Genomic DNA, 11859 nt, shown 5'->3' on the forward strand with positions numbered 1-11859 from the left:
ATTAAGGTATATCCTTGCACAATGTTGCGAGGGTAAAAGCAAGCTGCGCTGCAGCAAGGTATATTCAGGTTAAAATCGATGAAGCAATCACGAGAAGAAGGTGGTTGTGGTTGTGATGAGGTGGCAAAGCTGCGCTTGAAATGGAAAGCATCTGCTGTTTTGGGACAACCTCTTTCCTCTATAGATCCGAGTAGGTAACTATGTTGGGGCAGGTACCCCTCCTGCACTGTCCTGTTGTCATAATGCCTCTTGAGCCTGGTTGCATTCAGCTGGTTCTTGCCTGCATCCAGGAAGTCCAGGCCTCGGAAGATAATCCCTGCAGGGAATCGAGATACCCAGATGTTATTGGTCAAGAATCCGCATCTTGATGGTTACGGCGATACATTTGTGTACAGCACTCTGCAAGCGCTGGGCCTTTACCTTCCAGACAGGGGGCTGGATGGTCGGAGACCTAAGTTCCCTGCAACCCGACGTTCTGCCTCTCAACACGACATTTGCTTGCCTGGTATTAGGTATCCAATCCAGTACCTTCAAGCATGCATTATTAGGCGCAGAGCGTCTTGCCCGAATACATACACAAACTCAATTAACAGTCAGTTGCACACATGCATGAGCATGCCCTTGAGGGGGACGCATGTTTGTTTGAGTACCTAGGTCGAGACAAACTACACTGTGCATCCATCATAATACCAGTATGAGGAGGGAAAATGCTGCCCTGTCGACGAGGTGGTACCCTCTTGCAAGACTACATCCTCTTGGCCTTCTGAGTAATGAGTGCAAGATGATGCACCCTAAAAACTTGTTGTTGACCACCACTCAACTAATAAACGTCGATATAGACAACGGTAAAATGGTAATATCAACGACAATGCCAACAGCCTAGCCTACGCCTACCTGTCCGAATAAGGTCAAGGCTCGCAAGATTGAGCGCCGCCGCCCTGGGACCCGGCCCTAAACTTGCACCGACCCTTGGAGATCTAGCGCACTACCTTGCAACTTCTTTGAGCGTAGGGTCAAGCACAAGCACAGGCTGGCGTAGGACCCGCCCGCGAGAACGGTGACTCCAAACCCAAGCTGAGGGCTCGTCCGCCGACATCATCCCTGTATTTAACCCCTGTCCACCCTTCCCAACGACAAGGCTACGCGAGGGTTTCGTTTTAGGCGTGCGCCGGGGTCTCTGAGGGTGTCGCAAAGGAGGGAGCGCTCCGCGCCGGCCTGTGCTGCCGTCGTGGCGGCGCCCTGGCCATACTCTGGATCCACAGTTCTGTATCCCTCCGAAGTCTCCCTCGAGCTTGGTACTCCTCTCTATCCCAAGCTCGGGACCTGGTCCCAGAGTTGTTCTAGGTACCTGGCCAGAGCGCAGCATCTAGACATTCTTGTATGTACTAACCGCTGGCACCCAGAATGCGCCCCGGGACCGCTGTTGCTCTACCCATGACGAGGAGAACGTCTCGCTGCGCTGTGATCTCCTCCCCTGGTCATGTTGGTCCCAGGGGTCTGAGTGCTTGTCCTTGACCCCAGCTCCCTCGGGTATGAACCCACACGCCATCTCGCAGATTGTCTCTCATGACAGGGCCATAATGACTGCCGCTGTTTTCCAAGGACCCTCTCTGTCCATCAGCTGTGTACAACGCGTACAAGTCCTTCCCTTCTTTTACCCTCGCACGCCCCTCCAAATCCCCATCGTTGCTTTCCCTTCCGACTAAGAACCTCCTTCGTCAACTTCATCCTTAAGAGGGCAGTTTGACTGATCTTTGTCTCACCATTGAGGAACCTTTCTCGCTTGCCCGGATTATCTGACGTCCAGCAAACACTCTTCAAAAGACCACCTCATCCCGCTATCCCATCTCAACTCTCGGATATTCACGACATCTTCACTCTTTTGTCTTTTATATTGCCCAGTATTTCTCTGGCCCAGCCACTCTTTACTTGTACTCGACAGGATATTATTGCTCTATCATCCAGTCATTTCTCAAACACCCCGAGTGTCGTAGGTTCACGCTTCAACTTACACGAGGCTCTGAATCTTCATTCCAATCATTACCACCACCTCGCAACTTGCATTCCTCAGAAGCGGCCCGTGATGGAGAACATGGGTTCATACCACCACCAATCCCCATGGTCTGGTTGGACTTACCAAACCCATGCCAGCCAGTACCCTAGATACTCTCAGCAGCTACCTAGTTATGCCGCTTATCTCCCCGAATCGATGGAGCTCTACAATGCTCACCAGGGTCATCTCCTACACCATCACCAAATGTCTAGAACAACTGAGACAAAGCCTAGACTTTCTAAAGAGGAGGTCGAGGTGCTTGAGGCCGAGTTTCTAAAGAACCACAAGCCCAACAGCACAGTCAAGAAAGCATTGGCCGAGTCGATGAGAGTTGACAACGCTCGCATCAACGTATGTCCCAAGTTGAATCAAGTCTTTCACGTTACTAACCATGTAATAGAATTGGTTCCAAAATCGACGAGCGCGGGAGAAGAAGGAGAAAAACATTCGGGAGTACGCGGCCAAACAAAGACTGGACAAGGACACAGCTATTAATGAAGCTGGTGTTCACTCAGACGACGATCGCCTCTCTGATCGTGTTGTTTCCAGTGCTCCATTTCCAGCCCCTCGTCATGTTGGAGCCCGGACGACAAGCATATCGAGCCCAGAGCAGGAGAGCGAGAATGACAACAGTCAATCTGATTTTGGAGTCGGGTCGTCTCCAGACCTATCTTCCCAACCAACGCCTGAGCCTCTCTCTGCATCGATCAGTGCATCTCTGGCCTGCTACAGCCAGTACCCCCAACTCATCGTGCCAGACGATGAGGATGATGCCACTCCTTCTCTGCCTCAGCAGTGCTTCCCACAGCCATCCACATCACCTATCCAAGAGCAATATATGTACTCCAGAAACAGTCTTGCTGTCAAACAGTCCAACCAGCCCTCGACGTTGAAGCCTTCTCCTTCAATGGATATTGCCTCTCGTCGAAACAAGCGCCCCCCTCAACTCGCAATCAACGCCCCTCGCAGTTTTTCGGCAAGCGGACCCAGAACTGGGATCGATGTTGGGAGAAGAGCTGAGGTGGGACATTCGATGCGCCGTGTTGCCTCCGCAACTGGAGTTGGACGCATCGGTAAGCCTATGACTGGTCCTCGAAGCCCTTACTTTGAAAGAAACCCAGACGTTTTATTGCAGCTGAATCGTTCCCCCAACTTCCAAAAGTCGACTACCATTGCACCACCTACTCCTAACACTCCTGCTGTTGGAAATCACCAGGGCCTATGTGAGGCTACCCCGGCCAGCACCGTGGGATACGAAGAGAAATACCCGATGGATCTTGCAATCCATGACCCAACACTCCGAACCCCACCTACCACTCCTGGAGTCATGGACCACTTGTACAACAATGATTCTAACTATCAAGTTGCCATCGCCGATGAGCCTTTGGTGACACCAGGACTGGCAGCCTTTTCTCATGACTTCGAGGTGCCCGGCTCATCAAGCCAAGTACCTAACTACCTCTCTCACGGATGCGCTAGCCAGCCTCAGACTCCATCATACACTGCTCCAATGGGTCCTACCTATTTTGGCTTTGCTGGTGGAAACACCGAGTACAACTGGTCTGATGATGCTTCGCTATCAGCGCACTCATCCCCTGGACAGAACCAGCAAAACGTCAACTTCATGAACATGACCCCCTCGAGCTTCACATACTCAGACAAATAATTGTCCTTCACGTATATTCATCATCATCACATTGCTTTTCAGCACCAGCATTTGAACTTTGTACATAAATAGCGATATTTTACTTTCTTTCTTTTCTTCTTCAAGGATCTTGTACAGTATAGACCTGATGCCTTTTTGTCAGCAGGGAATGGCAAAAGAAAAGCCAGTCATGGCAATTACCTAGTATTTTCCCTTTGTTCTTGACGAATGAAACCAACGGCATCAAACCCTAATGTAATGGGAATACGGCACTGGATGGCGCTCAGGAATGTACACAGGGAGCGAGCGGGGGTTGTTCGTCATGGGATACCGGCTACACAAACTTGGGCGCAAAATTTCGACGGCAACGGAAGAAGATGATGCATAAGTGCTGGCTATTTGAGGAGCCGGAACAAAGCATGTGGAAGGGAGGACAGCCAAGTTGGAAACATAGAGAAAACAAATACAACAAAAAAATATAAGTCAACCAAGTCTCAGCGTATTATCACTGTCGATCGAAGATAGCCTCACGGAACATGGTTCCTGGACGTATCGTACTGTGCCCGTAGCATTCATGCTAGTTTGTTGATTAAGCTTTCAACGTGCAGAGAATAGCGATCCATGATGTTAAGGCCCCAACGCGTCCTAACCAATAACTTTGTGGTGGTGTCCCACATTCCTTTCCTGTAAACTGGTTGCTCAAGCAGGAACGGGTTTTGCCCTAATGGAAAGAGAGAGGCAAGCCCGGGAACTTTATTCATAAGTTAAATTAAGTCGTGATTCATAGTACGGTAGATGGTTGCACATGGAAGCCTCGTCCCAGGAGTCGGGTCCCGTCAACTCTCCATCCCGGGCCGAGAACCAGCTTCGGGGTTCGGCCCCGCCGCCACAGACAGCCAATTAGGCAGTTACATTGTCGATCTTTGAGCGATAAGACCAGGAAAAGGCCATTGGCCTGGTCCCGCTTTGCACGTCCCAGGATCTGTTCCGAGGCAATGGATACAGGCGGGAGATCGACACTACAAATGCTGGGGTCTAATTTCAATACTGCAGATATACTGTACTGTACTAAATCTGTGCCGTATTAAGTTATTGATCAGGCACTCAATTGAATTAATGGTGATTGAACAACTGATGTTGAGGTTTTACTCTGGTTCCTGTTGAGGATGTATACAATGGGCCATTTAGAGGCACCTATTTCCACGACCGTTTCCTCTTCTAGCGTCTTAAAAAGAGATATCACGCCATAAATGACATTTCCATGCTTCGAAAAATCTAGTCACCTTGACTTTAGAAAGACAAACGGCACCAAACCTACTCAACGGCCGTTCAGCCAAGACAATTCGATTCAGAAGCTTGACAGTTTCCGAAAACCAAAATCCCACATCGTAAACTAATGTAAGGGCCAACGACTTTAAGGAATGCATTTCTTTCTGTTCTTTGTAGTAATGTGGGGTGTGTGTATAGCCAACTAGGTACATAGGGAAACTCTAGAAGCTTTGGCTACAGACAGAGTGTTGACTATGGAAGTTAGCGACTGTATATTCCAATAACCAGGCAGAGTTCAGTATACAGGTTGTAGCGAAAACAGACTATGAAATCAGTGTCATTTTGTATTCAGTATAATTTCAAACATTGCTTTGTTATATAATCTAGTCAATTTCGTAAGTCTTCAACACCAATATTTAATTGTTTGGTTTCTGCAATACGCTTTCTCCGAAAATAGTATATCCCAAGTCGTACGCTTCCGTGATTGGCACACAACACGTTGTAGTAAGCTACGTGCTTTGCAGTTGAGTATTCAAACTCATGACGAGGAACAGTAATAGGGAGACAAGATTCTAACACAGAACACACGGTAGCTGATGATTGAATTATGTAAATGGAAACCCAGAACACTCAAAGAATTCATTCGCCACGAAATACTTTCCCAAGTTTCTTGCGCTTTCTGCTCGACATGAGGAACCAGCGTGGAAGAAATATTGAGATAACGATCAAGATACCGATGTGATCATTGATTAACAACATCGGTATATTTGACAACACGACGTCACTTTCTTTGGTCGCCAGTTACGCGAGTCGCTCGAAATCCAAGTTGTATCCTCGATATCATAGGTAGATCGATCTACATAAAACTGAATGGCACCAGACAATTGTTAGTTGGCTTCTGATCCGATCGATGACGTTAAATCCCTACAACGATGAATGCGCGCCATGACAGGAAACGCGCCATGCATCGGCTGGTCTTTAATATACTAAGCTCAAGGAAGTAAAGATTAATGAAACAGTCGGGGAAAATGCCCACTGCCTGGTCTTGCCATGGCCTAAGATGATACACGAGATCCATGCTAGGTAGGTAAATATGGAATCCCACGGGCGGGCGAACGTCTGAGTTACAGCGCGTTAGACTATAGTGGTAACAGTCCGTAGAACCATGGAAGGCCCAGCGAGTTCATAGGACATGATAACAGGTTAGATTTTCAATATGCAATCTAAAATTGAGATAAATTAGAAATATGAAGACGAACAATACAATCAATCGTTTTCTGTATTATCGTTTGATTCTTCTAATCTAATATGTTTATCAGATCTATCAAGTATAATACCCCTTGCGTCAATTCCCAATTACAAGAGTAATGGATGAAAACGCGGTGCAGTATTACAGTCAACGCGACAGTGGTCCTGCCGAATACGTCAGTGGGTAATCGGAGACAACCCAACTGTTAGTGTGCCTGCTATGGATCGCGCACGCGCCAACTCACGTAAACCACTTTAACACTCGTGAAATATATCCAATCTGAGCCATACTCTCAACAACAACAGGTTATTTTTTGCAACCTTACGACTATGTTCTAATACCCTTTTTTGTTTTTCGACCTTTAATATTATCAAATGGAACTTATTGTATGACCACCCTACCGTATCTATGTCCTTTTCCGCCATTACTGGCAGCGACGCGTCGCGTCCAGCGCGGTCGAGGATTTTAACCCCAAGCTCGGAGGGGAGCTTAAATCACAAAGATGAGCTGCATTCGCCTGAAAAACGCCAGAAGACGAGGGCCGACTCGGTTACTATGGATCACCTCTTGAAACCTTCAATTGCTGTCAAGGTCAGTAATTGTTCATTCTCGTACCATTGAATACCCCAACTCATTCGTGATTCTACAGCCGCATCCGCCGAAGCTTCATATCCAGCCTCGTATCCTCCACCCATTGATGGTCCTCCCTCGCGAACGTCTACCGCTGTCCTGTATCGATTTCCATGCCACGAATGTCGACCTCGCCACATACCGCTTATTCGAAGCCAATATCAAGATTCTTGACCTGGAAAGCCGCATGGGTTCCGTCCCTGTTGTCCTTCTTGCCAGAAAAGAAGGGAGCCGCGCCGTGTATGCCCTCGAGAAGCAGGAGAGTGGACTTTATGTTGTATGTAGACTAGGTCCATGGGTAAACTTGGACCTCTTAGCAGACAGTGCAACTGCCGTCTGTCGAGAACGCCTACATCCAACTACCAGAAGCGAGCACCAAAACCAGAACGGCCCGTCTGCGATTACTACGCCCCATATACACAAGGAAGAGAAGATGAAGCGCGCCGCCATAGAGGCTTTTCAGTCTCAAGTTCGCAAGCGACCAAGATCGCAGTCTGTTTCAACGTTGGCCGAATCTGTGAAACAAGAGGCAACCGAAGCTGCCACGCCCACGGAGTCAAAGCTGCCATCCCCAATCATCCAACTAGAGGAACTCAAAGGGAGGTCAAACGAACACACGGCGCAATCACTACCTGTGGGGATCTCAAGTGACGCCAAGACCGAAGAGCCTCCTAAGCAACAAACCGCAGAAGACATTTTTGATACACTCAGAACTCAGTACTTCGACATGCTATACAAGTCTATGGTGGGTAGGAACAAACTCGCCCTTTTTCACACTTGCTAACCAGTTAAGGGATCACTCGCCTATTTTGCCAAAGGGCCACTCTCGCGCGCTCGTTCGGCGTTTCATCTTGATCTCGAATCCAATCTCAACTTAGCCGATCTTATCGAGTTTTTGAAGAGCCTTGTTCTCACCACTGTACAAATCGACAAAAAATATCGTCAAACCATCCCTGCGCTTATTGCACAGATGAAAACAATGGTTGAGAGTTCCGATGAGGGTCGAAAAAGAAAGCGTAGAGCCAGGAAAATGAAGATTGGCAAGGACGGCCTCTATCCGCACGAGCAAGCTCATATCAGAAAGTGGTGGGCTACCAATCAGCCCGAACTGAAAGATGATGAAACGAATGTGTCTGACCATCAAACCAAATCCATCACTTCTATGCTTCACACAAGAGAGACTCAACTCCAGATGATCATCATATTGGAGATCCTTGCACTGACTCCTCTGAAGCCCGCAGATGATGCTGAAGACAGTCAACTTCCTCTGTTGCCTGGCGCTGCTGAGTCTCAAGGTGATATGGCTCCTCCATCCGCCAAGAAGCGGAACAAGCACAACTTACCTATGCTTGTGGATGTTCATGCTGATCGTTTAACAATCTGGCATACTGCATCTGATCAGCAGCTGCTGCTGGAAGATTCGCAAGTCTCCCAGACTCTGGATGGACAGTCTCAGCAGAAGTCGTCTTCAGAGCCTCTCAAAGACTTCTGCGTAGACATCATTGTGCCATTGTAAGTCTCGAACCGGCTCATGGTCATCATTACCACAGCGACTAACTATGTTAAACAGCTTCTCTCACAGGCTACCGGAGCTTTGTGATTTAATCAACCGCAAGTTAGGAGGACCCGTCATCGTGAAACCCTCAAGGCCTAAGACCTTAAGACGGCCATCCAGTAAACAATCTCCAAAGCCGGGTACAGTGGCAAAACGCTCCGTGTCAGGGCAGCCCACAAGAACATTGCAGAGAGCACTTTCAACAGACCAGCAGTTTCGACGGAGTGCTTCGAGAGGCCCTAGCAACATGATTGCGCTTATGCGATCCGCAACTACCACTGCCTTGCCAGGAATCAAGCGGGAAGCAAGCGATCCTGCCTTGGTCAAGTCGGTGCTGGGCAATGACCCCGACTTGATGAACAGAAAGAGTGGTCCTTTGCCACGAAGCAGCAGTGCATCTTATTTGCAAGATGCCAAGATGAGCAAGAAAGCACAAGTTGAAGCAGAGTTGAGGGATGCCATCTCTTCGTTGAGAAAGCCGAATCGCCAGGTGGTTGGGCAGGCGCTAGCTGAAGCAGCAGAGCGCCGCGCAACTGTGAGTTCTTCGGCAAAGAGTACGTATCGGAATTCAAATGTACAAACCCCTCAGCTAACATTGTTCTAGAAGCGAGAAAGCCGATCAAAGGTTCCTTCGGCACGCCGGTTGTAAAGGCGACACCCGCGAACGTGCGTTTTAAGGATGTGTTTGCCTCGAGGGCCAATACAATGGAAACGCCCCTGATGAGTACTGAGGATGTCATTCCTCCTTCCAGCCTTCCTTCGATGGTTCCCTCTACAGGTTATCATGGAGGAGGCCAACGGAATGCTTTTAGACAAAGTCGAACTCCCGATTTTGAGAGGATTGGTAGTACGCCAACCAAGACTGCATCGACTTTTATCCGGCGGCCTGCAGATGATCCAGATGTTTTACCGTTTCCGCCTTCCTCGCCATGTTTGGAACGAAGAACTGTGTCCGCTGCGAATCTATTCAACCCCACAGGCATTACGGATCGCAAAAGAAAGGTCAGTTTTGAATCATCTCTAAACGACGAGATCTTGGCTACGCCCGTCAAGGCTATCAAAACAAAGAGCATAGAAGATCTCAAAAACATAAGAATGGAACCTGCACCCGCCAAGCAGGTATCGATTTATCAAAAATTGGGATGGGATGATGATATAGATGACCTGTTATGAGTTGCCTATCGGAGCATTTTCAGCGGTGTTTTTACAAAGAGTTATGCATTGTATGCAGCAGGAGTTATTATAAGCATTATTAAAAGGCGTTGAGGCCATGGCAAAACTGTATTCACAGCAGTATTTCAGATAAGACACATGACACAAATAATATGACAGCTGAACATAAAAGACATTGACTCATCTAGGCAGGATTTCATGCAGCCGCCCCTTCTACCAACATAGTGGGTAAATCTCTGATGTCAACATGTTCCTGCGATCCCAGGTCCACGACACGCATCGCCTCCAGACCTACAACACCTTCTTGCAGCGCCAGGAACTGAAGCTCAACTACGTGACAGGCCCCCGGTGCCAGAGGGCCAACGCGGGTATCAGCGCTCAGGCACACAACATCCGTAGATTCGACAGACGAGTTTTTCTGTAACGCGTGAAGCACATTCTCATCCGTAACTGCATCAGCGACGTCTTTTTGCCCTTGTTTTCGACCGCTCACCGAAGGTGGCCGTGTCATGCGGACCTCGCCTCGCCGTCTTTTGGGAATTGCAACAAGAGCAAGCTTACGCGGAGGTACAGAGGTTTTATCTGTGGCACGGTTGACAATGTAGACAGTCCAAGAAAAGATTTGCCCTGGATGGACCGGCTCAGATGGGCCCGTGAAGGTCATGGTGATGCCAAGTTCTGCGACAGAGGCCTCGGTATTAGATGTGGCAGCCTCAAGAGTAGGAAGAGCGTCAGGACGTATGACAGATGGCGATATTAAAGGGTGAACCGCTTGTCCGGTGATTGAGAGTTGAGATGGACGATGGGCGCGGACGATGCCCGTTCCCGCAGTTGCTGAACCATAGCCAGGGTTAACGGGAAGGGTGAAATCGAGTTGAGTTGTCCACGACATGGTCATTGTAGGCGTACAACGGCCAGGTACAACCTGGGCGGTGGCGGAGATTGTTATATCAAGTTCCCGCATCGGGTTCTTGACAGTCACATCGTGCTGGCGGGGAGCAATACGGTAGAGAAGTGTGATATGGTCGTGAGACACACAAGCAAGGGGAAGTTGCATACCCGCATCGTCGTTGAGATTCTCAATAGTTGCGTCAAGGATTGAGAGGTCGATCTTGTCTAGTGTTATCTCACAGTCAAAATGAGAAGTAAAATCAACTTCGAGTAGCGCAATAACAGCCGAGCTTGTTGGTGATGTAGTCGGCCGTGAGAAGCGAATTCTTGTATGGATTAGAGGGAAGATTTTGTGCTCAATGTGAGGCAGGGCCCGTATATGCTTTGTCACATCTTGCGAGCGTGTCACAGGAGCGACTCTCGATACTCGAAGCGCTGACAGCCGAGGCTTAACTCCGCCAAGTGCAGCATCACTACCAAAGGACTCAAGCAGATTAAAGCCAGAAGGCACTCCACTTTGAAGGTAACCGCTCCCCTTTCCGATTGTATCGGTTGATAGTTCAGGCTTCAGACTTGCAGATGCAGTAAAAATGATGGCTGGCGTAGAAACCCGTGTTCGGGGTCGACTAAGAAAGATGGGCAGTTTCCAAACAGCAAAGACATTCTGGAGTTCGTTCTCATCGCCGCTTTCTTCGTCACTTTCATCTTCGTCATCTTCTTTCCCTTCTCCATCGACGATAATGAAAGGATCGTCGATGTCTGGGGCAGTACCTGAGAAGATACTCTCTGAAGTGGAGTTTTCCTTGCCGTGAGTGTTCTGGTTGACAATATGGGCTTCAACGGATATCACTAGCCGGCTGATGTGAGCGCGAAGTGTTGGTTCATCTTTCCAAGGACTTTTGAGTAGTAAAAGAACATCTACAGTCTCATCTGGCGACGTGTCAGTGATAAAACTTGGCATAATGTGAATTGGCGTACCGAAGAATAATGCGTCTCGACGCTTGATTGATTCTAATATAGACTTTCCGGGCTCGACACCTTTAAAAGCTGCTTCTAGGTCCAAGCCTGTATCTTCCGGTATAAGATAGGACAAGTTGGATTGCTCTGCGAACTCAGTTGTAGGGTCTGTAATGAAGAGGCTTCTCTTAAGCTGAGTGAGAGATTCAGGCTCATGGTCATTGGACTCTGAAGGGATAGACTCCCTGTCTGGCGTTATCCCAGAGTCCGACATATTAGTAGATGATGTAAGTAGCGTTTTTGCTCAGGAGATGCGGCCTTGTACTATCCAGACTCTAAAATCGTGTATTTTCGAATGACTTGTGCTTTTTATTGTTGATTAGATTACCCGTGTAAGTCGGAATGCAACTCATGCCCCCCTTAGCGACGTAAAGTCA

General features: G+C 48.4%; 3 protein-coding genes across 3 annotated transcripts; 2 read left to right on the forward strand and 1 right to left on the reverse strand.

The window, feature by feature from the left end:
• The first annotated feature begins 1816 nt into the window (after positions 1 to 1816).
• On the forward strand, positions 1817 to 3995 carry EDB82DRAFT_227915 (uncharacterized protein). The gene is made up of 2 exons (XM_025727071.2): positions 1817 to 2404; positions 2454 to 3995. The coding sequence occupies exons 1-2, from the start codon at positions 2084 to 2086 to the stop codon at positions 3717 to 3719; spliced, it is 1587 nt and encodes a 528-aa protein (XP_025581575.2). The 5' UTR covers positions 1817 to 2083; the 3' UTR covers positions 3720 to 3995.
• Positions 3996 to 6488: 2493 nt separating this feature from the next.
• EDB82DRAFT_538331 (DNA replication regulator SLD3-domain-containing protein) lies at positions 6489 to 9739 on the forward strand. The gene is made up of 5 exons (XM_065609307.1): positions 6489 to 6807; positions 6866 to 7591; positions 7640 to 8358; positions 8417 to 8955; positions 9006 to 9739. The coding sequence occupies exons 1-5, from the start codon at positions 6625 to 6627 to the stop codon at positions 9572 to 9574; spliced, it is 2736 nt and encodes a 911-aa protein (XP_065463888.1). The 5' UTR covers positions 6489 to 6624; the 3' UTR covers positions 9575 to 9739.
• A 2-nt stretch (positions 9740 to 9741) lies between these two features.
• Positions 9742 to 11820, reverse strand: EDB82DRAFT_447948 (TRAPP trafficking subunit Trs65-domain-containing protein). The gene is made up of 2 exons (XM_065607807.1): positions 11444 to 11820; positions 9742 to 11395 (listed from the first exon to the last, which is right to left on the reverse strand). The coding sequence occupies exons 1-2, from the start codon at positions 11694 to 11696 to the stop codon at positions 9771 to 9773; spliced, it is 1878 nt and encodes a 625-aa protein (XP_065463889.1). The 5' UTR covers positions 11697 to 11820; the 3' UTR covers positions 9742 to 9770.
• Positions 11821 to 11859: the final 39 nt, after the last annotated feature.

This window comes from Fusarium venenatum (assembly GCF_020744135.1).
Source record: "Fusarium venenatum strain MPI-CAGE-CH-0201 chromosome Unknown EDB82scaffold_3, whole genome shotgun sequence".
In the NCBI taxonomy this organism is placed as follows: Eukaryota; Fungi; Ascomycota; class Sordariomycetes; order Hypocreales; family Nectriaceae; genus Fusarium; species Fusarium venenatum.

Bases quoted from the DNA above. Each gene is read 5' to 3' on its own strand.
- EDB82DRAFT_227915 (XM_025727071.2), top strand. From the start codon at position 2,084: ATGGAGAACATGGGTTCATACCACCACCAATCCCCATGGTCTGGTTGG. The intron at 2,405-2,453 runs GTATGTCCCAAG...ACCATGTAATAG, and splicing joins TTGACAACGCTCGCATCAAC to AATTGGTTCCAAAATCGACG.
- EDB82DRAFT_538331 (XM_065609307.1), top strand. From the start codon at position 6,625: ATGTCCTTTTCCGCCATTACTGGCAGCGACGCGTCGCGTCCAGCGCGG. The intron at 6,808-6,865 runs GTCAGTAATTGT...GTGATTCTACAG, and splicing joins AACCTTCAATTGCTGTCAAG to CCGCATCCGCCGAAGCTTCA. The intron at 7,592-7,639 runs GTGGGTAGGAAC...TAACCAGTTAAG, and splicing joins ACATGCTATACAAGTCTATG to GGATCACTCGCCTATTTTGC.
- EDB82DRAFT_447948 (XM_065607807.1), bottom strand. From the start codon at position 11,696: ATGTCGGACTCTGGGATAACGCCAGACAGGGAGTCTATCCCTTCAGAG. The intron at 11,396-11,443 runs GTACGCCAATTC...ACACGTCGCCAG, and splicing joins TCGAGACGCATTATTCTTCG to ATGAGACTGTAGATGTTCTT.